General features: G+C 38.4%; 1 protein-coding gene across 1 annotated transcript in view; it reads left to right on the forward strand.

The window, feature by feature from the left end:
* SETD3 (SET domain containing 3, actin histidine methyltransferase) overlaps positions 1 to 27,323 on the forward strand; it is a 62,389-nt gene extending 35,066 nt beyond the window's left edge. The window contains exons 7-13 of the mRNA XM_053980922.1: positions 12,113 to 12,171; positions 14,030 to 14,144; positions 18,395 to 18,469; positions 21,120 to 21,286; positions 21,929 to 22,014; positions 23,751 to 23,911; positions 24,527 to 27,323. Of these exons, the coding sequence (XP_053836897.1) occupies positions 12,113 to 12,171; positions 14,030 to 14,144; positions 18,395 to 18,469; positions 21,120 to 21,286; positions 21,929 to 22,014; positions 23,751 to 23,911; positions 24,527 to 24,970 (1,107 nt within the window). The 3' untranslated portion in view covers positions 24,971 to 27,323. The remainder of the gene's footprint in view (positions 1 to 12,112; positions 12,172 to 14,029; positions 14,145 to 18,394; positions 18,470 to 21,119; positions 21,287 to 21,928; positions 22,015 to 23,750; positions 23,912 to 24,526) is intronic.
* The last annotated feature ends 387 nt before the right edge of the window (positions 27,324 to 27,710 follow it).

Genomic DNA, 27,710 nt, shown 5'->3' on the forward strand with positions numbered 1-27,710 from the left:
CTCAGCCAATATGGTTGACAATGTATTGGCCTCTGCTATAAGGCTGCCTGAACAGGGAGAAGCAAGTGAATGAGGCCTTCTACAGATAGCTAAAAACAGCCTGATATTTGTAGGGCCTGGTCCTCAGCAGGGACTTCACTCCAGTATCTGTTAAAGGAACAGCACAGCAGGGCATAAGCAGTCTGGGAGGTTTGTGGAGAATTTCCTTGCCCAAGCATTGGAGGGACCAATGAGGAGAGGTGCTACTTGCATTCATGGACCTCATACTTACAAACAAGGAAGGGTTTGTTGGAGATGCAAAGGTTGAAGACAGCCTTGGCTGTAGTGATCATGAGGTGGTGGATTTCAGGATCCTGAGAGGAGGAAGCATAGCAAACTGCAAGTCACTATGCTGGACTTCAGGACAGCAGTACTGGCTCCTTCTGCTTGAAGAGTCCCATGGGATAAGGCTTTGGAGAGAAGAAGGATCCAAGAAAGAAAACATGGTTAGTATTGATAGATCACCTCCTCTAAGTTCAGGAACAGTTCATCCCAAAAGCACTAAGTCAGGCAAAAGTGCCAGGGGGCCTCATGAATCAGAAGGGAACTCCTGGCAAAAACTCAGACATTAAAAGGAAGCATAGGGAAGGTGAAAGTAGGGACAGGTAACCTGTAAGGAGTATGGAGACATTGTCCAATCATCCAGAGATGTGGTTAGGAAAGCTAAAGCCCAGCAGTAATTTCGTCTTGCAAGAGATATCAAAAGTGATCAAAAGGGTTTCTATAGATACATAGGTGACCAAAGGAGGACTGGAGGAAATGTGGGCCTGCTGCTGGATGGAGTGGGGGACTGTGATGTATAACATATAAAATGGGGGTATCAAATGCCTTCCTTTACTGGTAAGACTGGCCTCAGCAGTCCCAAGTACCAGGATGCCATCTAGAGGTGCCTGGACAAGCTTGAGAAATGGGCCATTGAGAACCTCATTAAGTTCATCAGGGGAAAGTGCAAGGTGCTGCACCTGTGTTGGGGTAACCCATGCTATCAATACAGCTGTGGGTTGAAGGGATTGAGTACAGCCCTGCAGAGATGGACTTTGGGAGTGCTGGTGAAGGAGCCAGCAATGTGTGCTTGCAGCTCAGAAAACCAGTTGTACCCTGGGCTGCATCAAAAGCAGTGTGGCCAGCAGGTTGAGAGAGGGGATTCATTCCCTCTGCTCTGGTGAGACCCCACCTGGAGTACTGTACCCAGCTCTGGGGTTCCCAGCACAGGAAGGACATGGAGAGATTCCAGAGGATGGCCACAGAAATAATCAGAGGGCTGAAGCACCTCTCCTGTGAGGAAATGCTGAGAGAGCTGGCCTTGTTCATCCTGGAGAAGAAAGATCTCCAGAGAGGTCCTAGAGCAGCCTTTCCGTAGTTAAACAGGGGTGAGAAAGATGGGGACCAACTTCTTAGCAGGGCTTGTTGTAAGAGGACCAAGGGTAATGGTTTTAGACTAAGAGATGGTTGATTTAGACTAGACCTAAGGAAGGCATTTTTTACAAAAAAAATGGCAAAACGCTGACACAGGTTGCTCAGAGAGGTTGTTGATGCCCTATTCCTGGAAACATTGCGGGTCAAGTTGGATGGGGCTCTGAGCAACCATGATCTAGTTGAAGATGTTCCTGTTAATCACAGTGAGGAGTTGGACTAGGTTATACTTAGAGGTCCTTTCCAAAGCAAATTCAGTGACTCTCAGTGATCTTTGAGCGATGATTTCCCATCATCTTCCCATTGATTGGGAAACTTTCCTGAGGATTGGAAGAAAGCAAATGTCACTCCTATCCTCAGGATAGAAAGATGACCCAGGGAACTACAAGCCTGTTAGCCTCACTTCAGCTTCTGGTAAGGTGCCATCCAGTGGGACTTTGACAGACTGGAGAAATGGGCTGCTAATTGATGTTTAGCAAGAAGTGCAAAGTCCTGCACTTGGAGTGAAATGATCCCTTTATTATGTTGGGGGACAAGCTGAGCATGAGTCAGCAATGTGTCCTTGCAGCAAAAAGGCCTAATGGCATCCTGGCTGCATTAGGATTGTTGGCAGCAGTGTTGAGAGAGGTGATCCTTCTCTACTCAGCACTGGTGAGGCCACACCCAGAGTACTGTGTCCAGCTGGGCTCCCCAGTACAAGAGAAATCAGTTTAATTCTAGAAATCTTACTGAATGGAGAAAGCAAAGTCACCTATTTAAGTAACATTTTAGCAAGTAAACTTATTTTCTTTGACTCAGTTTTATGTTTCTTTGCAAAGTTAATGAGCAAATACTTGCTAGTACTTCCTTTTCCTTCTGTCAAGTTCCTCTGACTCAAGAAGACAGAAGCTGCCCCATGAGTCACACTCTTTTTAATATTTTTAAAAATAGAATCTATTTGGTAGAAGTTGTTAATAATTTTTAGGTATTATCTGTAATCTGATTTGCTTCCAGCATTTCACAGGAACACTGTCAAACAGTTTTCTGACTAGGGTGTATCGACATCTGGACACTGTGAAAGTGTTGTAGACCCGTTGTGAATACAAGCTTTGCAGTAATCTATCCAAAGATGTTTTGATCTGTTTGTGTGCAGTACTGGACAGAAAACTTAATTTCCTGGAGGCTGTAATCCCTTTTGATCAGATACTAAATTTCATATATTATTCATATAAAATTTGACTAATTGATTTAGCATTAATGAACTTCTAAAATCCAGTCATTAGCTGTTGGGGACTGGAATATCATTTTAGTTAGGATGTTTAACACATCAAGTTCTAGATTTCATCATAGCATCTTTAAAATCTGGTATTGTGTGTGACTTTAATATTGGGTATATTAGGTGAGATTTCACACCTCTAGCATAATTTTTACACCAATTTTTGAAGTTGTGACGATACTTTCAATATTACTTACACTGCTCTTATATTATTTTTCTGTGTTGTTTTTAATCTATCCTATTCCAATAAGCATATGATTTTCCAGGCCAGTGTGAAGTAGAACATCTGGTGTCTCTCTGTACTTGGCTTGAAGACACCACCATTTAACTTTTGTGTGCTAAATGTTACTTGGATGTTGGATGCAGACAAGTATACTGTCTTTTAAAAACACCCTATTGAAGTAATCAGAAGGTGTTTATTATTTTCAAGTTGATGTAATAGAGAATATTTTAATGCTTCCAAAGAGTTCAACCAATATGCAGTCAAAAGGCAAATGTATTTGAAACAGAATTCAATTTTGTTTCTGTACCAGGTAGGTCTTCAGGATTCTCAGTTTTCCTCCCTACTTGATTTGTACTCATTGGCATACCAGTCAAACAGCTTTTTTTATTCGGAAATGATGTCAGCGACACTGTGAAAAATGGGTGGAAGAAAGATGGCACAGTTGTAAACCTGTAAAATCTTTCCCTTTTTTTCACTTGTCTACTATGCATGTCACCTTAAGGAGAGATTTAAAATTGCATTGAGTGGGCAGTTGCAAAGGTAAAAATAGTGTTGCTATCTAAATTGCTTTGTCTGGGTTTCAATGCCCAAGTTGTTCTTCTTGATCAATAATAAATAAATAGGCAGTTAATAATGAAATATATTTATGCTTTTCTGTGTTTTTCCTCTCTGTGAAGGCCAAAATATTGTATTAATCTGTTTTGCTGGCAGCAGATTGAAGATTGACAGTATGCTTGTACTGTACCACTTAGTGTAGCTACTGTAAGGTGGTTTAGACTTTGCAAACATGTGCCAAATTCCTGATTTTTGTGTCACTTCTGGTATATCCCACCCTCGGCCATGATGACAGTAACAGCAGATCCTGGGGCTTCGTTAGGCCATTCCTGTGGCTGCCCCTCTCCATGGCAGAAGCAGCCCCAGGCTTTGCTGGGTTGTATCTGTCCGAGTCAGGCAGATGAAGAGCTCAAGTCCTTGCGTGGGTGGGAGGTTCTGCTGCCTTCTTCCCCCGTTCCTTCCTTGCCTTCCACAGGAACACGGCGACAGCTCTGGGCTTTGAGCCAGCCGGACACAGGAGGAGGTGTTTGGCTGTTCAGGCAGCGTTTGCTCCTCAAACAGCTGTTCCCTATCTCCTCCAAGGAAAAGGTGGCAGGCCATATGGAGGCATCCTGTGGTCCAGATTCAGACGATGGGCACCAGTTGGACCGTGCTGGCCTAGATCGGAATACAGGCACATCCTGCTTGGTGTCTGCTATTTCTTAGAGTCAAAATGATTTGAAGTTGGAGGACAGACAGGATAAAAGATATCTTTCATTTTGGATATAGATGTTATCTTTCATTGTACAGACATTGTTAAGATCTCATAATCAGCAGGTTTTAATTTATTTTATATTCTGAATGGATTCTGCTATAGTGGCCTAAACGCCTGCTTTCCTCCAGAGAAGCAGAGATGTATTTCAAAGCGTATGTGCCAGTGCAAAACAAAATTTGTTTCTGCTTAGTTTAAACCACATTTGGGAGGAATAATACATTCTCTTGTTAATAGTATGGGCTTTTAAGGCATTTTTTTGAAGATGGGTTTCTCAACCACTCTCCTAGCTGAGAATGCAGATAAGCATCTCTTTTTACAGCCAATAGAGTGGAGACAGTTTTTTGTTTGCTTTTCTGTTAGTAGCTTTTTTTTTAACTGAGTTGCACTTTGTGGGACATTTGAGTCTATCACCAGGGATGTTGTCTGTGTCTTTTGTGGAAGTGAGTGCCTCAGCAGACATCAGGAGATCATCATGCACTTACAAGTATACTTTCTCATATAAAGTTTGTACTTATTGTGCAGATTTAATATTTTTCCTGATATAACAGCAGTTACAAATGTTCCATAAATTTAAAATATAATAACTGATGTTTCTTAGAGCAGAATACTCAAAGGATGTATTCTTTAAGCACTGCAAAATTATACAGGGTACTTATCTTTGTTAAAATTAGTAATTTAACTAAATTACAAAGTGGATTATCCTCTTCAGTCAGACCCACTGCTAATACTCCACACAGTAGGACATTGATATGTTGCTAAGTAAACCAAAGTTTATTTTCTTGTACTGTTGTTTGAATGTGGGTTGAAGAGGAAATGGTAGGTTTTTAGTTTTTTGGATGTGTGTACCACTGTAGCCCCAGTATCTCTCATTCCAGGACTTACCATGGCCTGTAGGAGCTTAGTTATGAGATAATCGTGATCCAAGCTTCCACCTAAGTGGCTTCTGGTGGGATTTATTGGAAAGCTTGAGTAGTTGAATCACAGGTAACATAACTTCAGCTATACTGCATAATACTGATGCTTGTTAGCAAACTCTTTTGTTGAGAGGTGGTTGTGAATCCGAAATACGCTTTCTGTCCTGTCAAAGCAGTTCAGGGTTTCCATCACAGCATTTTATTTGTGGCTTGTGATTCACCTAATAGTGGAGTTCACTAATAGTAGAGTTGTGGGGTGAATTTGTGCATGAACATAGTTCCTGTGTGTTGCACTAAACAGAATCGTAAAGTACCCAGAGTTGGAAGGGACCCATAAGGATCATCAAAGTCCAGCTCCTGAAATTAACAAGGTAACATGTTTCCTGAAATGAAAAATGCTCAAGGTAAACTTTGTATCTCAGGAAGAGCCTATAGAGGAAAAGACGTGTCATGGTGTGCACAGACCCTTGCAAGGAAGCTGGGTTTTGTAGCTATCTTACTGTACCTGTGTGAATGAAATGTTGCAGAATGAACCTGTAAATCTAAGGCCCAACATGAACAGTAAACTCATATTTTGCAAGGAGATTTACCACAGGACATAATGGAGCTCGTGTGTCCTTCCGTCATGTGAACTGCTTTGGGAAGGACTCGGGAGGCTGTCTCATTGATAAACACATCTAATCTCAGCACAGCTTCTCCCACTTCAGCCCTTAATGGGGCTGCACTTAGCTCTAAGTGATTTTGTGAAAGGACAAAAAACGGTATAGAGAACTTGGTCACTTATTTAAATGCTGTATCTGAGTGTCTTCTGTTTTGGGAAAGATTAGTAGTATTTTAGAATTGTGTATGTATACATACACACATACAGAATAAGTAGTATTCTGGAATAGAGTAATCAAGAAGTGGATGTTAAGGAGTCCATGGCTGTCTTGCCTCTGTTTAAAAAAGGAGATGGCACAAGATTGGAGGTGGGGTACTCAGTTGCAGTGAGTTCAGAGTTGTTTCTGTGTACTTTGTCTACCAAACAGCAATATCTACGTTGCATGTGAAGTGGGTTGTCAGTCCTTCAGACCCTTGAGTTAATAGTTAATGGCTTGAGTTGTCTGTTGTGCCACTGCTGTCTCATTAACAAAGAACAATTTTGCAGGTAGAAGGTACAGAAAAAGGGACTGTGCAGTTAAATTCCATTGCACCAGAAGGAGTCATTCCATTTTGCTTCCGCTGTATGAATCCCCTAATAGTCTGGAACAGTGCTTTCTTGTGTATATTGGCAGAAAGTAAATAAAAATTGCTGACATAAAGAATTAAGCAAGAATATTATTTAGGTTTAAGAAGTTTCAATCCTGTGGTACCTTTTTTCATATTAAGATTCATTCTATTAGGTTTTGCAAAGTAGAATTTTCTTTTTTCTTTTAGGAAAGTCATACAACAGCACAAGTTTGGGAACCTTATTCCTGTCACTTCATGAATTGGCCTGCTTGAAAATTCTGTAGCATGCCTCTGTAGTTATAAACTGTTGTTACAAAGTAAAATAATCTTTGGCTTTGTCTCGTGTCCTGTACAGTAAACTGGCTTCCTTCATTAGGTTAGGCAGCATATGTCCAATGGAAAAAGTGAATTCCTGTTTCCCTGTAGATCACTAGGATCCTCCATTCTGAATTCTTTATTTTACTTAGCTTTAGGGCAGTTAAAGCCTCAGCAGCTCCACAGAGAGGAGTTTCTCTTCAAGGCTGCTGCTTCAAAGGATTTCCAGAGCTAGGAAAGGGACAGTAACCACCAAATGCTGACAGATCTTCCTGCTTCTGGCCCTGAATATGTGTGTGTTTGTGTTTTTGTACACCTACACATTGGCCTGAAACCATCAAGTAGCATCCACTAAGGCTCATAACGAAATCTCCCCATGTTAATGAGTACAGTGGAAAGAGAGAAGAATCTGCAAAGTTAAGGAGGAAAAAAATTGTTTGGTCAAAAGCAACTAACCCTTGGGGTTTATGTTCAAAGGAATGAAAGTTAACAAGGTGGAAACTTAAAGTGGTTTTGGCTTTAACTGTTTCAAGCACCCTTAGTGTTTTGAGGGCTGTGAAGGGAGTGCAGTGGTGGCCTCAGTATACCCTTAACACTAGCTACCATCATTTCCTGGGGTAGAAGTAGAGCTTTCACCACTTGAATGGGGATACAACAGGTTTCTGAGATGATTGAAATCTGATTTAGTGATATCAGTGCAGTGATTGCCCACAGCTTTGCCTTGGACTTGTGAGTACTTGAAATAGTTGACACAGAAGTCCAACTTTGTCTACAAACTCAGGAAGCCAACAAAAACAAGGATTTTTTAAAAACCTTTTTTTGGCTATGTATTGCAGTGGAGTAGTAGATGGGTACAATAATCAGTTTATCTCAGTTTAGAGGTGGTGTCTTTTAAAAAAAAAATCCTAACTTTGATCACATCTAGTGATTAAAATAATTTTTTCTTACTTGGATTATACAAGGGTTAATAGAACAAAGGAATACACTGGGCAATATGACTTCACATAAAAATACATCAGTTCTTTTCAAGGCATCTAGTAGTGTAGATGTGAACACAAATTTAACACTAAGTAAACTTTAATTTTTGCTTCTACTCAGACATTGTATTGTGTGTTACAGTAATTGGACTTGTTCTTTGCATCACTTGGTAAACAAGCAAATGTTAAGCCAATTTTAATGGAAATTCCCCATCAAGATTAGGAAGTCTGATAAATGAGCTGTAGCATTTTGTGATTGAAGAGGGAAAAGGGTTACTGTCTTCAGAAGTCTGGCCACTGTGACAGGAGGTGAATGCCCCTAGGCTGGAAAGCAGAGTGAAGGTTGTGATGGCTTCTTAGCTGGAAGGGAACCCACCTATTCTACACTGCAGCCTTCATGCCATTGAAACAAGCCCTCAAAGTGCGAGTCCTTTAGCATCTACTTTCTGGAACTTGAGAATCATTACCTTGTGATGTCCATCTAAAAGTTTGATGGAGAAATTAATAACGCAGAGGCCCCTATGGCACATCAGGAGTGTTCCTTGTTTGTGAGGCATTAAACATGAGATGTGAATCCCTGGATATTACTGCTTCACAAAAAGAGAAAAAAGTGGAAGTGTTTGGAAGTATCCATTTCTTTTTTTTTTTTTTCTTTTTTTTCTTCCCCCCCCCCATCCCCCCTTCCTCTGATTGCCATACTGAGTAACTGGCTTCTAGTCTGATAGTGTTTTAGGTGACTAGAATAACAGTCTGTCTCTTTCCACAGTGGCTGCAGACAATCTGGCAGCAATCACTGTTACTTTTTAATATTTCTGGTTATTTTGAGATATCCTCCAAATGTCTCAAAGAAGGCTTGGAACACTGAAGGGGAAAAAGCATTTTTTTATTAATGTTTTTTTTTTTAGGAATAGCAGCATCAGGAGGAAAATGAAATTCAGCATGCCACTATTTGTTTTTGCAGTGGTCATCACCCTGATTGCCAGCTCTGACAATATTTTCACAGAAAGGGTAACGAAATAAATGGTATTTGTTCTTTATAATAACTCTTTCAGTAGAATGTCAGGACCTGCATCTAAATGAATATATTCACATTTTCATGTTCCCATTTTTTATTTAAAGCTTCCCCTCCCAACTTTCTGAAACTACTTCATACAGACTTGGTAAGTTAAAATTAGGGTTCATGTAGTGGATAATGTCACATTTGAAAGCTAATCTGTAGAGACCTAGCTGCATGAACCTGTAAAAGCTAGATCTGATTTTTTTTTTTTTTTTACATATTAAGTGTTTGTTTAGTTTAAATACGTCTGTATCTTTTTTGAGCAGTCTGAGCAATTTGCATGCTATGCAGCAGTCATCTTCTATACTTTATTAAATATCTGTCAATTATAAATATCAAGGTTTTACATTAATGTCAAGATAGTACATCAAAAATTCATGGAATATGTGACTTTTTTCAAGGGTATTTAATACTTAATGCATTTGTGTCATTTTTCTTTCTAGATATATTGACAGGTTTTATTAAGTGTTTGTTAGGGAGATTTCATTTTTACCAAGGGACTATAAAGAGAAGCTGCATACTAAATCAAATTCTTAATCAGAATATTGTTCTTTTTTGTGTGTCTTCAGATTCTTGTAATCTATAGGGTTTTAAAGTTACATAGTAAAATAGACCAAATCAGAAATCTAACATGATCAAATATGCTGATGTATCTTAACTTTAAAAGAGCTACTGGAATATTGTACCACGGGATGTTATAAATATGGTAATTACATGTGCTGGGATTTTTATTCTGCCCTGTGTCTCTTAAGACCATATATTTTGTCCTTTATTGTAATTTACTAGTGGTTTTATGTGAATTACATCTGGATGGTGTCCACATAGGGGCAATCCCAACGTTTCACCGATTTACAAACCGGGAAGGGTGACAGAGCATTTGGCAGCATCCAGGATATTTGCCCATGTGTTGTGGGTGTTCAGGTTGGCTATTACAGGGGGCTGCTTGTGTGAAATGAACAATTGATCTCCCTGCAATCCCCTGATCTAATACACGTTTCCTACAGAGAGGACAATGACAACATGTTTAGATCTTGAATTCTATGGTTATTTGCTCCAGGTTTGGGCTGAGGCTGTAGGCTGGTGCTCCTGGAATGGGGTGTGTGCCAGAGCTGGACACAGGGGCTGTAGCTGTCGCTTTTTTTGGCTGTTGAGCCCCCGCAGTGTCTGCGATGCCTTTTCACTTCCAATGCATTATGACCATAGTCATTCTTACCCTTGGAAAAACAGCATGTTCCGCTAAATGCTGCTGTTTCAGGGGCAGGAGGAAAGCAGGAGAGAACAGAGAGGACAGACAGAGGTGTTTGCGTTACCGGCATCTTTCTCCTGGGACGAACAGGTCGGACCCCGCTGGGCCGGGGCGCTTGCTCACGCTGCAGGTGCGCGGTGCAGCGCGGGGTTTGGGGGTGCTGCCGGCGCTTGTTTCGGTGCCCTCGCCCCGCGGGCGGGCGGCAGGAGCGCGGAGCGGGCGCGCCGAGCGGAGCGGTGCGCGGCGGCGCCGGCAGGGGGCAGTGCCGGCCCGCGCGGCCAGCGGTGTGAGGGCCCGGCCCGGGGCTGGAGCGGGGCCGAGCGGCCGGGCACGGCCGTGGGCCGCGGGAGCGGCGCCCGCGGGGCTCCCGGCGCTAAATGCGAAACGCCGGCTGCAAACGTGAGGCGCACAATGAGAGCCGGCTCCTCACGCCGATCGCCACGGGCCGCAGGGAAACGCGGCCGTGCTGTAAAGAGAAACTGAGGGGCTGATACTCGCAGTGTGGGTGCTGTCTTTCCCTGCTTAATTTATCAAGCTGCTGCAAAATACATCAATAACACTAAGAGTTGAAATTAGATTGTCATAAATGAAAACTATAGGCAGGTTTTTGTTTGTAATAATTAATTCCAGCTGAAGGCTGAGTTTCTGCGTTCGTTTCTGGACTCGGGTCTGGACCGTCCGGCAGCGAAGGTGCCTCCTGAAATGTCTTGGCTTTGTCTCAGTCCTGGGTTTGTGCTGAATGTTTTTGTGAGAATAAACAACTGTACAGTATGTTGCTACAATTAAATTCGAAGGGATTTGTTACACAATGACTGTGCCATCGATGTGAGTGAAAATCATAAGGAAACGTAGAGTGCTGTAAAAAGAAAAAAAAAAAATTAAAGTGAGGGGAGGGACAGGAGCCACTGGAAATGTTAACTTCAGTCATGTTCCGGAGAAAGCCCATCGGAAGGGTTAACCGGAGGGGCTGAGGGAGAGCAGCCACCTGGGACCTCACACCCAATTGGCAGTCTTTTGTAATATATAATTTGCCTAAAATTGCGCGCTGAGCACAAGCTTTTGTTTTCTAATTGATTTACGGTTTGAGCCACTTTTACCTCATCCCCTACTGTCCTGCACACAGTGCCAGCAAGTACATTACAGTGAGAAATGATAAATTACCACGCACTTGTGATGCTAATGCATCAAGAGTAAAAAACTGCGTACTACATGGAGCTTCATGCATTAAAAGCGTCGCAAAGATAGAGCTATGCAAAAAATCATTTGTATCTTCTGAAATAACCATTTGATCATTTGCTTCAATTCGTCTCAGAGACCTAATTGAACCTGAAGATTAAAATTTATGCTTCTACGGCTTTCCATTTGTGAATTGGAACAAAGTTCTAAAGAAATGTGTGAATGTGGGTTTAAAGCTACCTGTATTTTTGAGACTTTAAATAATTAGTCAGAAAAATAACGGGTATCAGAGCTTCTTAAAGCTTTTGGAAATTCAATGTTTGCTTGTTAATGAGAACTGTGGTATACATTCTCAATTGACACAGCTCCACTTTTAGACAGGAGCGTGTGTAGATGGGTTAATGTAGATACTGCCTAATCAGTGTTTGTCACCAAAGCTATTTAAATATTTTAATCTGCTTTTGTTTCAGAGGTGTAGTGCAACTTTTACTGAATACAGGTTAACACTGTTACAGGTATCAAGAGAGAATTGAAAATATTGTATAATATTTCTTGCATTTGTGAAATACCTCACTGCTATCACAGAGGAGAGGAAAATGTGGAAGTTGGTGAAAGCTAATGTACACTTATTGTCTGATTTCTTTCCCCCACTGTGCATCGAGGGCTGGATTATGTTTTACCTTCACATACTCAGTCCACCTTAAATTTTTTTTTATTTTTGTACAAAGTCTGTGGGTTCCAGCCTTGAAATATGAAGAAACAGATTTATGGCGGCTGCTGGGCACAACAAATTAAGTTGACAGTGATGTATGAGAGCATAATAGCATGATGATCCCTCTGTAGTGCGGCTGGACGCCTCCTGCTTCATTTGGCTCTTGTTAGGATCTGTTAGGCAGCTAAATAATGAAATTCTGCTGACTGATTTCTGATTTCTCTTTTCTTCTTCTTTTCACCTTTTTATGCAACTTACATTTTGCAGACCCATCCTAATGCCAGCAAACTGCCCTTAAAGGATTCTTTCACTTATGACGACTACAGGTTGGTCTGTCTTTTAATTATTTTTTCTTTCTTTGTTTCTTTTCTGTTTTTACTATGGTAAACTATGGGGCCCTGGAAGTCTTCATCGGTGGGAAAGCCCTATTGTTACTGAAATGTTAATTGTAGGATTTAATACTAATACACATTATTAATGAAGAAGAAAGTGAAATAAATAAGCAGATTTTAATTGTTACAAAAGAATAGTCATTCATTATAAGCAGTTCGTTTAGCCCACTGGCACACATAGTCAGATTACTAAGGTAATTCCTTGTTTCTTAAGAAAATAATTCAGTTGACGTGGCAGGAGTTTTAGGATTTGGGGAAAATTTTTTAAATTTTTTTTTTTAATAAAAGGCTCGAGCAGCACATACTAGCAAAAGTTAATATCTAGAGCTGCTGCTGTTGAACAGGAGAGCTGGAGAATGGAAGTTGTACACATGAAGCATGAGTGTCACTTGGAGGTGCTGTAAAGGGTGACAGAACTAAGATAAAAAGAATAATAATTAAGATAATGAGAGCTTTAATTCTGTTAAATTATTAAAATAGCATGAATAAAAGGTATTCATAAGGGATTTTCTAGCCTAGTTGTACTTGTGGGCAAGGCTATGAAAGTGGGATTTCCAAAGCATGCCTCCTTCATTTAAAGAGTCACTAAGGAACACACCAACTTACAAGTGAAATGGTCTAAAATTTACAGACAAATTGCAACAATTAACAAGAAGCATATTGTTACTGTGTTTCAAGCAGTGTTTGTATATCAGAATTATCCACAATTTAAGTTTAACTTTTCTTTTTAGACATTAGGTTGATTTCAGTTTGCCACTGTCTTTCTTATCAGTCTAGTTCTTCTGAAGAAGTCCTTCAGGAAGTCTTATTCTGTATATTAAGTACATGTTAGTAGTGGAGTCTATAGGAATTAAATTTATTTTGACCTTCTCCTGTGACATCTTTTTTTCCCTCAAAAAACCCCACAACACGTGTATGTAGTAAGGCCAGAACATGGTGAGACTAAGATTCTTTTTTTCCACTGGTGTTTAATATTAATTTTTGTCAGGTATAAAATAAAAAATTAAATTCTAGAAAATACTGAAATTCTAGGCTTTTCTAAAGATTTTTATGTTTGAAAAGGTAGCTTGTATTTTGTTTACTTCACCTGACTTAGAAGGGTTTTGAATGATATCCATGTGCTAAAGAATTATGTAGTACTCTCTTCATGATTTTTACCTGGATATCTGTTTGGAATGTTGTGGCTTTTTTTCTTCTCAATACTATTGAGCAGAAAATTTAGCAATACTGACCTAAGTCAAAATCTTGCAAAATGAAGAGAGACAGCAAATGATCATGCATGTGTCAGGTGGTTGCACTGGTTTCCAGTTCATGCAGTACATAATCTTTTTATAGAGTGAGGGGGAAAATATGTCCTGGCTCTTACAAGAGTTTGCACATAGATGAGAGCTCCTGCTGCCCAGCAGGAAAAGCTGCAGGAGCAGGTGACCCTGGGCTTGGGATGTGTAGTGTGAGGTACATATGCAGTGAGGGGCTGGGAAGCAGAAGCTGACACAGGGAGTGGATTCTGGCTGAGGAATGCAGCCAATGGAAGGTATGAAGATTCTCTTGCAAAGAGAAGAGGGATCACAATCCTGGTTTGGTATTTGTTCTGTGTGCATGTCTTAGAAACCTGGGAGCTGCTGCTTTTCCTGCAAATGATATTGCCTTCTACTGTTCCTATAGTCAGTGTGATCTTTAAGGAAACTAAGTTTGGAAACTCCCAGTCTAAATGATTGCTTCAGGTGGGACTATGGCCAATTGTATTTTAATGCTTTGAACATTGACCATCTCATGTTTTTAACTTTTGCAGATGGGCAGTTTCCTCTGTTATGACACGGCAGAACCAGATTCCAACAGAAGATGGTTCCAGAGTTACACTGGCTCTAATACCTTTATGGGACATGTGTAATCATACTAATGGACTGGTAAGGATTTCTTCAGTGTTGCTGAAAGACTTTCAGGCTTAAGTATTAAGTCTTTCAACTGCTATACAGCAGTTTAGTAACACTTTCTGTTATGCTTCTTAACACAGGTATGTTATCTTCCCAAAAGACCCTAAAAAACTAATATCTGAAAGAAAGGTTTGTTAGTTTCTCAAATATCTTATGATAGCTTTTCAGGGAGAGCTTTCTTCATCTAGAGAAAACTTTACAAGTGATTTGATACTTATGTAAAGTTCTGTCTTATGTACCTATAATGTACTTTTTAAAGTTTTCATTTACATGAAATGTTTTGTCCAGACAAGTCTGAATAGTCTCCTGACATGGAGCTTTGTTTCTGGTGGGCTGAAAAAGATGCACATTGCTGGACAGAATTGTTCTGAGAACAGAAAGCAGGCACTGATGGATGTTGCCTCTTGTAGCTACCACTAGGGAAAGTGGTTAGAGATTTGCAACTAAGAAATACTGCCTGCTCGCCTAACCGTGCCCAAAGAGCCTTGTTATAGAGACAGCAACAACAAGAACAAAGCCTAGTTCAACAAAAACAGTACATCTGTTACTACATCAAAGAAACAAAATGCAAAAATACTACTTTAGGGCATATTAAACATTTAAAAGGTGACATACGTATATAAAAAGTCAGACCTGCTGACATTTTGGCTTACGTGCGCTGGTTCAGGGGATGATTCCTGATTTCATTAACAGACTAGTTAATGCTGAGGTGAGGAAGTGGGAACCCAGAGAGGCTGGTTTATCAATGTTATTTAGTTATGCTCATGTACACTTCAAAAGTCATACTCCCTACTTGTGTTTCCAGTAGATATTTATTGTAAGCACTGGATATAACCATCCTTTTCAAGCGATCTGGTTCTTTTGTGGGAGGGTTGACCTGAGTGTTAGGACAGAAGTATGTGTTAGTGCTGTTGGTATAAAAAAAGTCTGTTTTAAAAGAACAAACTGTAAAGCAAATTGTTTTTCACTTGACATTTAGCTTATTTAGTGTTACTATGACTGTATCAATTACAGCATGGTAGGCTAAGCTACAAAGTTGCGAGTGTTTGGGGTTTATTATTTATTTATTTTTCCTTATTGCAAGGTGATTACATGTTGTTCTTTAACAGTGATTCTTTCCTTTGCCTATTTGTTATGCAATCTCACAGCTTTGATTTAGCAATAAAGTTCATGTGAGAGTCTTCAGTATAAAGAAAATTGCTTAAAATTCAGAAATGTGTATTTTTGTAATGTAAGTCGTAGCTGCAAGCGTCGGTACTTCCTGTATCCTTTTCCTGCTGGGCATCTCTTTCAGATGCTTTTGCAGAGACTTGTCTGTATTCATTAGACAACTCTTAATGAATGCCTTCAAAGTTGGGATTAGAGTAAAGAGGAAGAGAATCAAGGTTCTGTGAGGGAAAATTTAAGTAGCATATATTAAAAGAGCAGCTATTTATGTTTTACTCATTCAAACTTCTATTTAAATTGATAAAGTAATTTTTATTTTTATTATGCTGTTTAACAGTGGGTTTGATATGGAGCCAGCCTCTGGAGCCAAACCTCCTAATGCAGTAGTATATCAGGATTGGAAACATTTTTTTATGCTGAAGTATATCCTAAAGGGTAAAGGAGGTTGTGCTGAACTTAAATATTTTGTATATATGTAAAGATTTCAGTAATTTATTTAATATTTCTACAGAAAATAATGTAAATGGATATAAATTCAGGTAGGATAGAAAACTGTAGTATTGTTAATTGGTAATGGGTTAAGAAAAGCTACTAAAACTATTTCTGTTGTGTGCTAGTTGCCGTGTATATTAGAAATGGGGGGTGACTGCTAAGATAACTGTAAGCTGCCTATATCGTAGTTTACATTATTCTAGAGTGATGTGAGGGTGGGCTCTGCTCTAATCATAGCACAATCCCTTTAAAATACATCAAGGAAACTGTTATTCATTCCAGGAAAGTGAGAAACAAACGATGACATTCAATGCACCCCTGTCTAGTTTATTCCAAATGTAGTGCTGAAATACCTCCCAAGTCAATCAGCTACCATATATATCCCTGTTCTTGCTTTATTCCACAGGACCCTTTTCCAAGAGCTCGATAATAAAATGCTCTTTGGATTTTATCTGGCGCTAGGTCCATCCAGCTTTTTCTTGCTTCTGACACTATTAATTAGATCAACCTGCCTCTAAGAACTATTTCAAAATGGTTGTCTTCATGCATTTCTCATTGTTATTCTTTAGTGGGATTGTATTTTGACAGTCAGAGGTTGATTACCAGTTCTGACAGAGCTTTGAATAAGCTACATTCTGCCTGTTGGGCTGGGTCCATCCTTAATCACTGACCAAGCAGACTATTGAAACTGCACAACTTGAAATTCATGTATCAGTCTGCTTCAGAAATAAAACTGAAGGGATGCAATTTGTCAGCTATCATGTGGGAAGAGAAGTAAACACCCTGTTAATTCTCTTATGTGACTGCTATTAAAAGAAAGAGGAAATAGGAGTCTAGCACTCCATTATGCTTTATAGAAAAGTCTTTCAGAAGTGCTGCTGGGTTTTGTGCGTTGTTTTGGGTTTTTTTTTAAAGCAAAACTAAAAATTTAAAAGAAAGATCAGTACTCCAGTGAGGCATGCTTAAACTGACAGAATCCTTCTCTTAAAATATTGGAATTTCTCAGTCTGCGAAAGCCTCCTGTTCACCAGCATTTCAAGGGATTGGAGTGGACTTTTCACATTCAGAACTATTTCAGAGTTTACACCCTAAGAAAATTTCAGGACAGGTCAAGAGTTTCTTTTTTTGGATGAAAAGTACGGTTTTTCATGAGATGACTGTATTTGAACTTGGAAGGTAGATATGTCATCCTCTAGCATTTTTAACCTGCAGTTCAGGGTAGGATAACTTTCTAAACCAAAAATCTTAATTAAAATCGTGCAGTCCAAATTAGAGAATGCACAGGAATTTCTGTGTTCAAGTACTGCAGCCTGTGTTTCTCAGTGGGCTGTACTGCATGACTCTCGTGTTCTTTAGTGATCCCCACAAACCCATTAAACAGTTCTGCAGTGAGGCATCTGCACAGGGAGGTTTCTGCAAGCGTCTGCAGGGCCAGGCTGTCCGTGCTTGGGGCTGACATTTTGGATTTGCTCCATTTGAAAGCACTGTTTCGGCTGACAAATGCACATTTAATGATGCAAGCAGTGCAAAACTATTAATGTGTAAGCCATCAACCAAGCTTTTGAAATAATCTGAGGAGTTCTGTCTTTGGACAAGCTGAATCCAAGATGGGAATCGGGATATACTGCAACTCATGTTAGTCAACTTACAAAAAGTATGTTTTCATTTTCAAAGGCTGAGAAAGAGTCTTTGGCTTCTTCTAGGTTTTTCCCCAGGCCCAGAGCATATTTTTCCATATGTTGCCTCTGTCAGTACTGAACTCAGTCTACCTACCATAAAAGTTGCTTTCTGATTTTTCAGCAGCTAACGTTCCATCCTGTGGCTGAATCTCTGGTCATACTATTCAAGAACATGCTGTTTGTCACTTAATAAAAAATACTACATTTTTAGGATAGCTTTACTTGTTAGTATGACCCCTTTACAGTTTAGTAATTATTTTTGGGGAAGTACAGGTTTGTCAAGAGAGTTTATCCTCTTCCATTGCCAGCTACCATCTCAAAAATCCTTTTAGCATTTTAAGAGTATTACTTAACTTTTAGATAAAGGGATTATTTTCAAGTAAATTATAATTCTCTGAAGATTGTATCCCCTAAAGATCCACAGTTATCTAATCCTTTTTCATTGAGAGATCAAAAATGTGTTGGCAGTTGAAGGATAAAGCACAGCATATAGAGCTGTCAGTGCCTTGCTCCCTTGGGCCTCATGGGAGTGACTGAAAGCTCCAGAACTTTATAACAAGCTGCTGGCTTTAGCATGGTACTTTGTCTGTGCTCTATGGAGGGTACTTTCCTCAGAGCCTTCTGTTCACTTCAGGTAGGTTATTTCCTCCTTTAGATTTCTTTAATGCAGAGATTTTTTTCAAAAAGAGATTGCTCAGGAATTGTAAAGCAATCACTATCAGCTATATTCTATCTATATCACTATCAGCTATATTCTATTGTGCTGAGAAAGAAATGTGTGCAATTCCTATTGTTAATATTTATTTCCAATAGGAAAATTTGTCAGTGGTGGGAGAGAGAAATATAAGATGCTAAAGGTGCTCTTGTCACTCTTTTCCTGGATAGATCACTACAGGCTACAATTTGGAAGATGACCGGTGTGAATGTGTAGCACTTCAAGATTTCAAGGCTGGAGAACAGGTAGTGTGAAAAATGTCTACAGTATTGTTGTTCCATTAAGTTCTGTGAACACTTGGTGACTCCCTAGAAAATTTTAATAATGTAGCGGTGTGGATTAAACCCTGCTACATTTGAATTTTATTATGCTGAGATAATTTTGAGTGAAAATGCTACCAAACTAGAAACATGTACATTTTTCAGAATATTTTCTATCACTTGGTAGACCCTGACTGTAGGAGAGTTTTATTCCTTGTATTTTATAGAACTAGTTGAAATATTTAATCATTTGTGAGTGAACATACACAGCCACCAAGTTTGGTATTCTGAAAGAGCTTAGTAAAAGGCCATATCCAAAGGACCAAAGATAAATGTTTTTTAGATTTGTCTGCAGTAATGGACTGTAGAGTCTTTTTTAACAATGGTGTTTGTTGGCTTATGTTTCTTGTTAGTATTCATTCATTTAAAATAGGTGAAATGCAGTATAGTTGCCAGTCATTTTAACCCATGCTGTTGTCACTGCAGTGCTTAGTGTAAATGAGAGAGAACCTAAAAACATACTCTATCCCTTTCACACAGACATGCATGCATTTACCTCTTCATCCTGAGACAGCAGGAGAGTCTTGCAAAGATGCATGGAACAGTTCAGAATCCAGTATTTTGCTCAGAACTGCTCAAAAACAAAACTGAGTGTCCAAACTAGTGATGCACTGAAGACAGTGGTTCCAGGATTGTAGGAAGCTCCTGTGCTGTGTCAGTAGCCAGCCTAAACCCTCAAGTGGAACAGCACTCCTTTTCTGACTACTGCCTGTGCAGTCAGCATGGCCAGACAAAGCCTTTGTATATGAAATATCCTGAAATGTTTTCTAACTCAGCCTCTGAGTTATTACTTTTACTCTATTATTGCCAGTCTTACAATTTATAATATTTTTATTTTAATTTTTCTTTTGCATTGTTATTTTTTAAACAAAGAAACATCTGGCATTTTTTCTTTTTTTAATACATCTTTCCAAAAGTGTATTTATCCTCATTGCTATGCTGAGGTTTACAGTGATTGTATATTTTTGCTCTCAGAATTTGTTATGGTAGTCAAATATTTTCTGTTTTTTTCAAATTGTGGTGTGATGAGTTAAAAGGGGTCCACAGTTTTTCCAGAAGTGATCCAATTTATAATTTTCCACAGCTGGCAATGGATGTGTCATATAGCTGTTCTGGCTGCTCTCTCCATTTCAATTATAGAGGGTTCCTGTATTTCAATTTTATTTTAGTAGTTTCACTTTGTCTGCTATTTATCAGAATTTCTGTGCAAACTTTAACTGTTAGTGACATCTTTAAAGCACTGTAATTATATAATGCTTCAGTCCTTTAATATACCATACAGATGTCATTTCTTACAGTTTCAGCAGGAAGAGTGCATGATCCATGCTTTTACTACTAAAAAATGTTAGGCAGCAGAGGTCCAGAGAGTCTGTCAAACACTGGCCTGAATAAAGCAATTCTCACTCTGTTTAATTGGATTTTTTGTAAAACAGTCGTGGGGTGTAAGAGCATACTGTGTAATCCATACATGATATGTGACTTTTAGTTTAATATGAGATGTATCACAGTAGTTTTAAAACTTGAGAGGGTGAGCAACTCTCTCCTTACCCACTGCCTTAATACACCTAGTCAGGTCACATGTTCATCATATGAGTGTGTTACAGGATAATGTTTAATATAATTCAATATCATACTTAAGCATTTAGTGCTTAGGATAAATAGCTTGTATACAAAATTGAAAACAGAGAAAGTAAATGGCAGCATTGCTGTTACTGAGCCCTTTGGAGAGCACCATGTCTTTCTCTGTCAGCTGGAGAGGAATGGAAGCTTACAGGCATCCAGAGCACTGCTGTACTCTGAGGTTCTGAAGGGAATTCTGTAACTGCTGGAACTTTTTTTCTGATTGACAATTTTGTTATCAAACACAAATGGGAAAATATCCTCTTGATGTGGGAGAATACAATTGCTACCCTGACCTCTAGTCCCATGAATTTCATACCGCCTAGCCCTGAGTTAAATACATTCTGCAGGTTATATTTAGGAACTTCTTTTAAAATGTGAATTCAAGTAACTATATGCTTTATAGAAAAGAGTTCAGAGTAAAACAAAAATAAATACTGGCTGAACACAGCTCATATCTCTCTGTATGATGTACTGTGGTATGTCCATATCTTAAGGTAACATTTAAATGAAAGCAAAATTGATCTATCAGCAGTATAGTTTTGCATGGACATTTGGTTGGGGAAAATGACTCCAGAAACATTTCTTTTAATGGGCCCTCCTTGTCTCTGTTTTTTTTTATCCTTTAATAAGCCTTTGAAAGCTTATTTCTGTATGCTGGTACTTTATGTCAGTGTGAGAAACCAGAACATTTTTATTTTCAAGTACAGAATAAGAATTTCTTCTTGGCTTTCAAAGCCTCTGTTACATGGATATGTTTACAGCTACCTCTAAAGTGTAATTGCCACATTGTATACAGCATTTAAGTCAATAGCAGAAAACAAAGCATGTTTCTTCATATAACCAAAGCTCAGAATAGTAACTCTTCTAGAAAATAACTTTCAAATTATGTCAATTTTGTGAGCTGATCTTAAGCTTTTTTCCTGTCCCTTCACTTCTCTTTTCATCCTTCTAGATTTACATTTTTTATGGCACTCGGTCAAACGCTGAATTTGTGATCCACAGTGGTTTTTTCTTTGATAATAATTCACATGACAGAGTGAAAATAAAGCTTGGCGTGAGTAAAAGTGACAGGCTGTATGCTATGAAGGCAGAGGTCTTAGCTCGTGCTGGTATCCCAACGTAAGTAAAACACAATGCCATGGGTTTTTAAAAACATTTCCAAAGTATATAGTGTCCAGTGAAGCATATATGAAGCTCTTTTGTGATAATTTTCTTAGGTGTAAGATTTCTCCTGTTTGTATAGCAAATCAAAGTTATTGTAATAATATTTACAGAAGTTCTCTGAGCTATATTATCATCTAATTTGAACCATATATAAGGAAAAAAGCCTTTGCTTTAATAACCATTTGAACAAAAACAGAGCAAGGATTAATTTGAAGCAATCTATGGTTTTACTTTCTTTCCTATCCCTTGCAGACATACTATAATGCTCAGTATGTGAAGCATGGCATTTTCCTTTAGTCATTGCAGTCCAGAGGGTACTATTAGGAGCAGCAGACATGCAACATTGCATTTTCATGAATTTATTATGAAAGCTGTATAAAATAATTTTAAGTGTGAAATTGTAGAGATAATCATTATTTTCAGATACAGGTTAGGGAAGCTTTTCCGTTTGAGCTCATGTTACCTAATTTTTTTTTAAGTTACTTTTGTAGCAGTACTTTTGTTGAATACTTTATGGTCTTTTATGTTAAAATAAGTTAAAAGATATTACAATTGGACTTGTATTTACTGTTGTTGTTTGATTATTTCTTTTATTAGTTCAAGTGTTTTTGCCTTGCACTCCACTGAGCCTGCAATCTCTGCCCAGCTTTTGGCTTTCCTTCGAGTGTTTTGTATGAGTGAAGGTAGGATATTTTGTGAATATAACCTAATTTATGTGTGTCTTGTAGTGGGGATTCTTTTTAATGCAGGAAAGGGATAGACAACATAGATATAAAACATTAAGACAGAAGATCAGAAAAGTTGAGGAGTTTAAGTTAAAAAGGAATCAATAAGCTACTGAGAACCCCAATCTTTGGCCATGCCATCTGAGGGAATATTTCAGTAACTCTGAAAGCATGAGATGATACAATTTTTTATTTCTTTTAATCCCCCAGACTCTTGTGAATGAGTGAGCTTTGGAGTTTGATCTCTAGTTCTTAGGTTTCAAAATAGTTTGCAGAACAAGATCATGCAAGACCTACCTAGGGGTTTACATGCTTAAAACCACAGCATTTTAGTCATCACCACTGGAATAATTTACATATATGAAATTGGAATATTCTGTACTGTAGATGAAATATGGAAGAGTCATTTCAAAGTTGAATATTTTCAATATTTTAGTAATTTGTGATCTAAATATTCAGTATTTTGGTAATCTAAATCAAATTTCTGTATTTGCAGACTGTCTTTCTAGTGTTTCTCCTCTGTTACTTTTATTTGTGAGGCAAAATATGTGTACATTTAATAAATATTCACCTTATTTGTGCATGTGAATCTTCTCATTAAATGCTCATATAGCTCCTTGCTGGTTAGATGTCACTGGATGTGACAGTTTGTCATGACAGTGAGAGAACTCCCTTGCAGTTAGAAGTACTGTGCAGATGATGTGGATTTTTTGTGCCAGCAGGAATACTGAAGTAGTAGAGTTTTTGCATGTGATGTATTTGCTTTCTTTAGTAAACAACAATGTAACTTAATGTCATACCTTCACTTCCTCCTGTCATCCATCTTCTAGAACTTACTAAGGAATTACAATATACTGGAACAGTTCAGTTGGAAGAGACCTACAACATCCATCTCTTCCAATTGCCTGATACTTCTGGGAAGTAAATTCAAGGGAAGAAAATTTTAGGATGCTGATGAGGAAGTGAATTTTGGCTTGGAGAGGAAAATATAGCTAGCGAATGCTTTAATTGCTTTTCTCTGGTATATGATTGTGCTCACTTTATTTATATGTCTTAAATACTGTTTAAGAAAATGGTTTATTGAGAAACTACATGCAAGCTCTTGGTGAAGTTTGTCATAACTGCTTTGCAGTAGTCAATTTAATTAATTAAAACTTAAATGAAATTTGTGTAATGTCAAGGAGCTGATTAAATGTTTTCTGCTCTTGAGTTTTGATGGATGTCTTTTCTGACCACCTGTAGGAAGTTTCTGCTACTGAAAAAGATTATCAAAACAATAAGAAAAAGAATTCCATTGCTATTTGCACACTCTTTGGCTTGTTCCTTTTATTCTCAAAAAGTTCATTGCACTCTTTACAGATCTACTCCCTTTCATTTATGAATGATTTTACAAAACATTCTGTTTCACTGACACAGATTTACGCCGTGTATGAGAGGCTGTGATATCTAAAGTATCTTTATTTCCAGGTAGAGAGAAGGCTCATTTTCTGCTGACCTGAAGACTTTCAGTTGTCTCTCTGAGGCAAATCCTAGAAAAAAAACAGCATATCTGATAATTCTTATTTGAGGAGAGGGTTATTTTTTGCTAGCTGCTCAAAGATATACGATGGAAAATAAATCTTTCTGCAGTTTGTCAACTGACAAAGTGAATGATGAGATTGTTTTTTAACAGATTGGTTTTATACTTATTGCAGAAGAGCTGAAGGAGCACTTGATAGGTGAGCATGCGATTGGCAAAATCTTCACTCTGGGGAACTCAGACTTTCCTGTTAGCTGGGACAATGAAGTTAAGCTTTGGACATTCCTGGAAGCCAGAGCATCCCTTCTTTTGAAAACCTATAAAACAACTGTGGAGGTAAAATTATCATTATGTGTAATTTAAAAGTCTGAATTCTTCTTTGCGTTGTCATTGTAGGAAAAGCTATTTTGTCCTCCATCTTGTCTTTGCAAACTTCAACCTGAATGTTAGTACATAATTAATTCTGTACTTTTTAAATGCAGAAACAGTTTTGCATTATCTAAGTAAAATCAAGTAAGATTGCAAAAAAGGAAATTTTGTTAATGTAATTTTGTTAATGTATTTTTCCTTTGATTTTCCAAGTAGAGACTACCTGTTTTTTTCTCTGCAAGTAAGATGGGGAATCAGTTTCAACTTGTCAGTTACTTGCATTCTCCATACTGCAAAGAAATATGCACCTATTGCAAATGTATAAGTGATCCTACATGTTGCATGTATTTGTGAAGTAACCTGACTTTGCTTGTCATGCAGACTGATTTATGTGCAGAAATTTTGGGCTTTTTTATGATTTCATGACAAATTTCACTGGGACTCCTTGCAGACCCCCCTTGTGTCCATTTGGCTTCACCTGGAGAGCCTGGTGTCACATCCTGCTCAGAGAAAGAGATGAGGTGAGGGACTGTTTTATTGTGTTAGGTGTTAGTAGCAGACTTGCTTTTTCTTTTCTAACAGGTTGATAAGTCCTTCCTGGAGACTCATGACCTCACTCCACATGCAACAATGGCCATCAAACTGCGCTTAGGTGAAAAAGAGATCCTGGAGAAGGCAGTGAAGAGCGCAGCTGCCAGCAGAGAGTATTACACCAAACAAATGGCAGATGGAGCTCCGCTTCCAAAGTATGACAAGGGCCATATTGCCTTGTTGGAGAACACTGTGGCAGACTCTAGACTCCCTATTGTCTTGAGAAACCTAGAAGATGTGGAAGAGCAAGGGGACTTAAAGATTGATGAAGCCATTGATGCTGAAGTCACAGAGAATGGGTTTGTAAATGGTGAAAACTCTTTATTTAATGGGACCAAATCAGAAAGTGAAAATCTTAGTAAAGAGAAAAGCAACAGAGGGACTGAAGATGCCAAAGAATCTTCTTCAGAAAGTACTGATGAGGTTAAAGAATAGTCCTAAAATTTTACTTCCTTGTGAAATTAAACTAGCTGAAGTTTATCAACAGTGCATTTATGTTGGTGTGTTCCTTTGTTAACATTTCTCTTTCTGCAGAGAAAAATGGTTTTGCTGCTTTATATAAAAATGAATTTTTAAGTTATTTAAAAGATTTAGCATCCCTTTTCAATTAAGATTGCCATCTTGCTTTCAGGCAAAAACTGGGGAAAGAGGTGCCTTTGGAAGATTTTGCAGCCGTTTGTTGAACCAAATGTATTTTCTTCCTGGGGAAGAATTAAGCTCTTCTATCTGCTGTGCGTTTGTTGTTCTGTCACTCTGACTACCGAAATTAAAAGCTTGCTCTGCCTCCTGCCAAGAAAAGCAGAAGGCAGGACTGACTCGGTATTCAGCATGAAGGTAGGGGAGCATTACAGCAGAAAACTGAATGAGAGGATCAGAAACTTGGGAGACTGGAGGAAAACCTGTTTAAAATCAGGTGTGCCAGTCCAGAAAAAGGTAAGGTGGCAACCTTATGATTGGTAGTTTTAAATGTCAATGAGAATCCAAATTGTATACACTTAAAGTGATCTCAGAAGATTTCAGTTTACTTTGTCTTTTGTTTACTGTATAAAATATCTTTCTTCTTCAGTTGGAGTTAGGCTGCTACAATACAACATTCATGAACTTTTAAAGGCTGACTACTTTTTATTTCCAGGCAGTAGTTTTTATTTACAATGTTGGCAGAGCTACTGGAGATTTTGCAAGCAGATAGGCCAAGCCACAGCTTTAAACTGATCAAAGTGAGGTTGCTTCCCAGCTTCTTCAGGTTTTCACAATGAGCTAGAGATTTTCAAAGCTACACTTTTGACTAAACCATTATTAAAAGGAAAATATTAATAATGTTCTTGTCTGCTATTCCTTCATTTCTGTGTTATTGAATGTAACATTGAATTCACATGGTTACCTGATCTTACTCGACTTTTGGTTAAGATATTAAGTGATCCTGCTTCCTCACAGGAAATGGCAAACAGGTTTATGTATTTTTGGCCCAAGTCCAAACCACAGCCAAGTCTGCAGTGGTTTTTGCCATTTAGATTGTGTCTTCATCTGATGCACATTTCTTGCGATACCTCCACAACTTAAGCAGGTCTACTGTCACCAGCAGTTTTGGTCACTATCATGGTATCTGTTTGAACTTCGAGGTGGAAACCATACAGTCCTAGCACTGTGCAATATCAGAACAAGGGTAATTCCATGGCTTGACTTTGAAATTACCAGCATATTAGGAGGAGAGGAGGGCAGAATATTTTTATTTTGTGGATCAATCCAGAGGAGTATAAAGTGGTTTAAATCTGTTCTCAATATTAAGGACTTTGTCTTTTACATCCTTAAGAATCCTTAAGTTTGTGATAATGAATAGAATGGAAAGCTTGACAGTTGTTCAAAACTTAATAGAGGTTGCAAACTGCTCATCTAAGATCAGTTGCAGTAAAACGTCTTTTGGCACATTTGTAGGTTTTTTTTGGCCTTTGCTTCTTTCATACTGCAACCTGGAACATGTGTTTTTGCATCAATCTTTGGTGCAATACACATTTAAGTAGTGACCTTCTTTCAGGTTGTCATAGAAGTTCTGATGTTCAGCTAGTATCCGTGTGGGGAAAATAGAAAAAATAGTTTTTTAAAAAGTATTTCACTAAGAATGGCATGTTGCCATTGCACCTTGGATATAGCTTCATCACTAACAAGATGCTGGACCAGTATTTTTGTAACTATATGCTGCCTTTGGTAGAATGTTATGGAATTGTTGTCTTGACAATTTAAATGTCATACAAGAGTCATTACATTTTGGTTTTTATTAGGACCAATACTCCACTTCTGTTTCTGCCACTTACATTGCACAACATTGTACTAGATACTATGATGCAATTCTGAAACTAGCCTTCCCTGAAAATTATAACTGTAATTTAGAATTTAAATGCTTTGATTGAATCTGATACACTGTATTTTGTTCCATATTTGCTAATATCTATGGCTTAGCAAAGCCTGTGGTCTCCACAGTACAGAATGTGTGGGTTTTCTTGAATAAAATATAGTTCTACCATGTCTTCACTAGTGAGTGTATTATACAAACAAAACCTCTACCTGCTACTGACTGCTGTATCTTTTGGGGTCTGTGGGGAGAGGAATATCTGTCCAGGTATACAGATAAAGATTAAAGGACAAATAGCCGGGGAAAAAAAAACCCAAAAAAGGATTCTAGTAAAAGAAAGGGAACGTGTTCTACTGAGTGCATGGTCAAATTCTTACTCTTCATCTGTTAGTGTTATTTAGAAAAATATGTTACACACAATAAAAATAGTGAGTAATCTAATTTTGTAATTTGCATTTTTCCTCTATGGATGTAATGGTTCCTTCAGAAGCACTAACCTAAAACTTAAGATTTTGAAAACTGAGGTGAAAACAAAAAAAATTGGCACTGATGAGCCCTTATTACCATCTGTCATGAAAACAGACCTTTCAAAGCATTTTAAAGTTAACTTTCTTCATAATGTTTGGTTAAGAGGCTGTTCACACTAATCCCAGGCTAAATGCCAAATCTTGCTTCTGTTTAGCTATCTAAAGTATTCCTGTAAGAAAGACATCACTTGCATTTCTCGGACTGTTCTCCAAAAGCAAAACAGGGGAAAAAAAGCCTTTTGAATTTTACATGAACCTACCTACTGATGAATCATTTCCCTAACAACCTGTAACTAGTTTG

Source organism: Vidua macroura, chromosome 6 (genome assembly GCF_024509145.1).
Source record: "Vidua macroura isolate BioBank_ID:100142 chromosome 6, ASM2450914v1, whole genome shotgun sequence".
In the NCBI taxonomy this organism is placed as follows: Eukaryota; Metazoa; Chordata; class Aves; order Passeriformes; family Viduidae; genus Vidua; species Vidua macroura.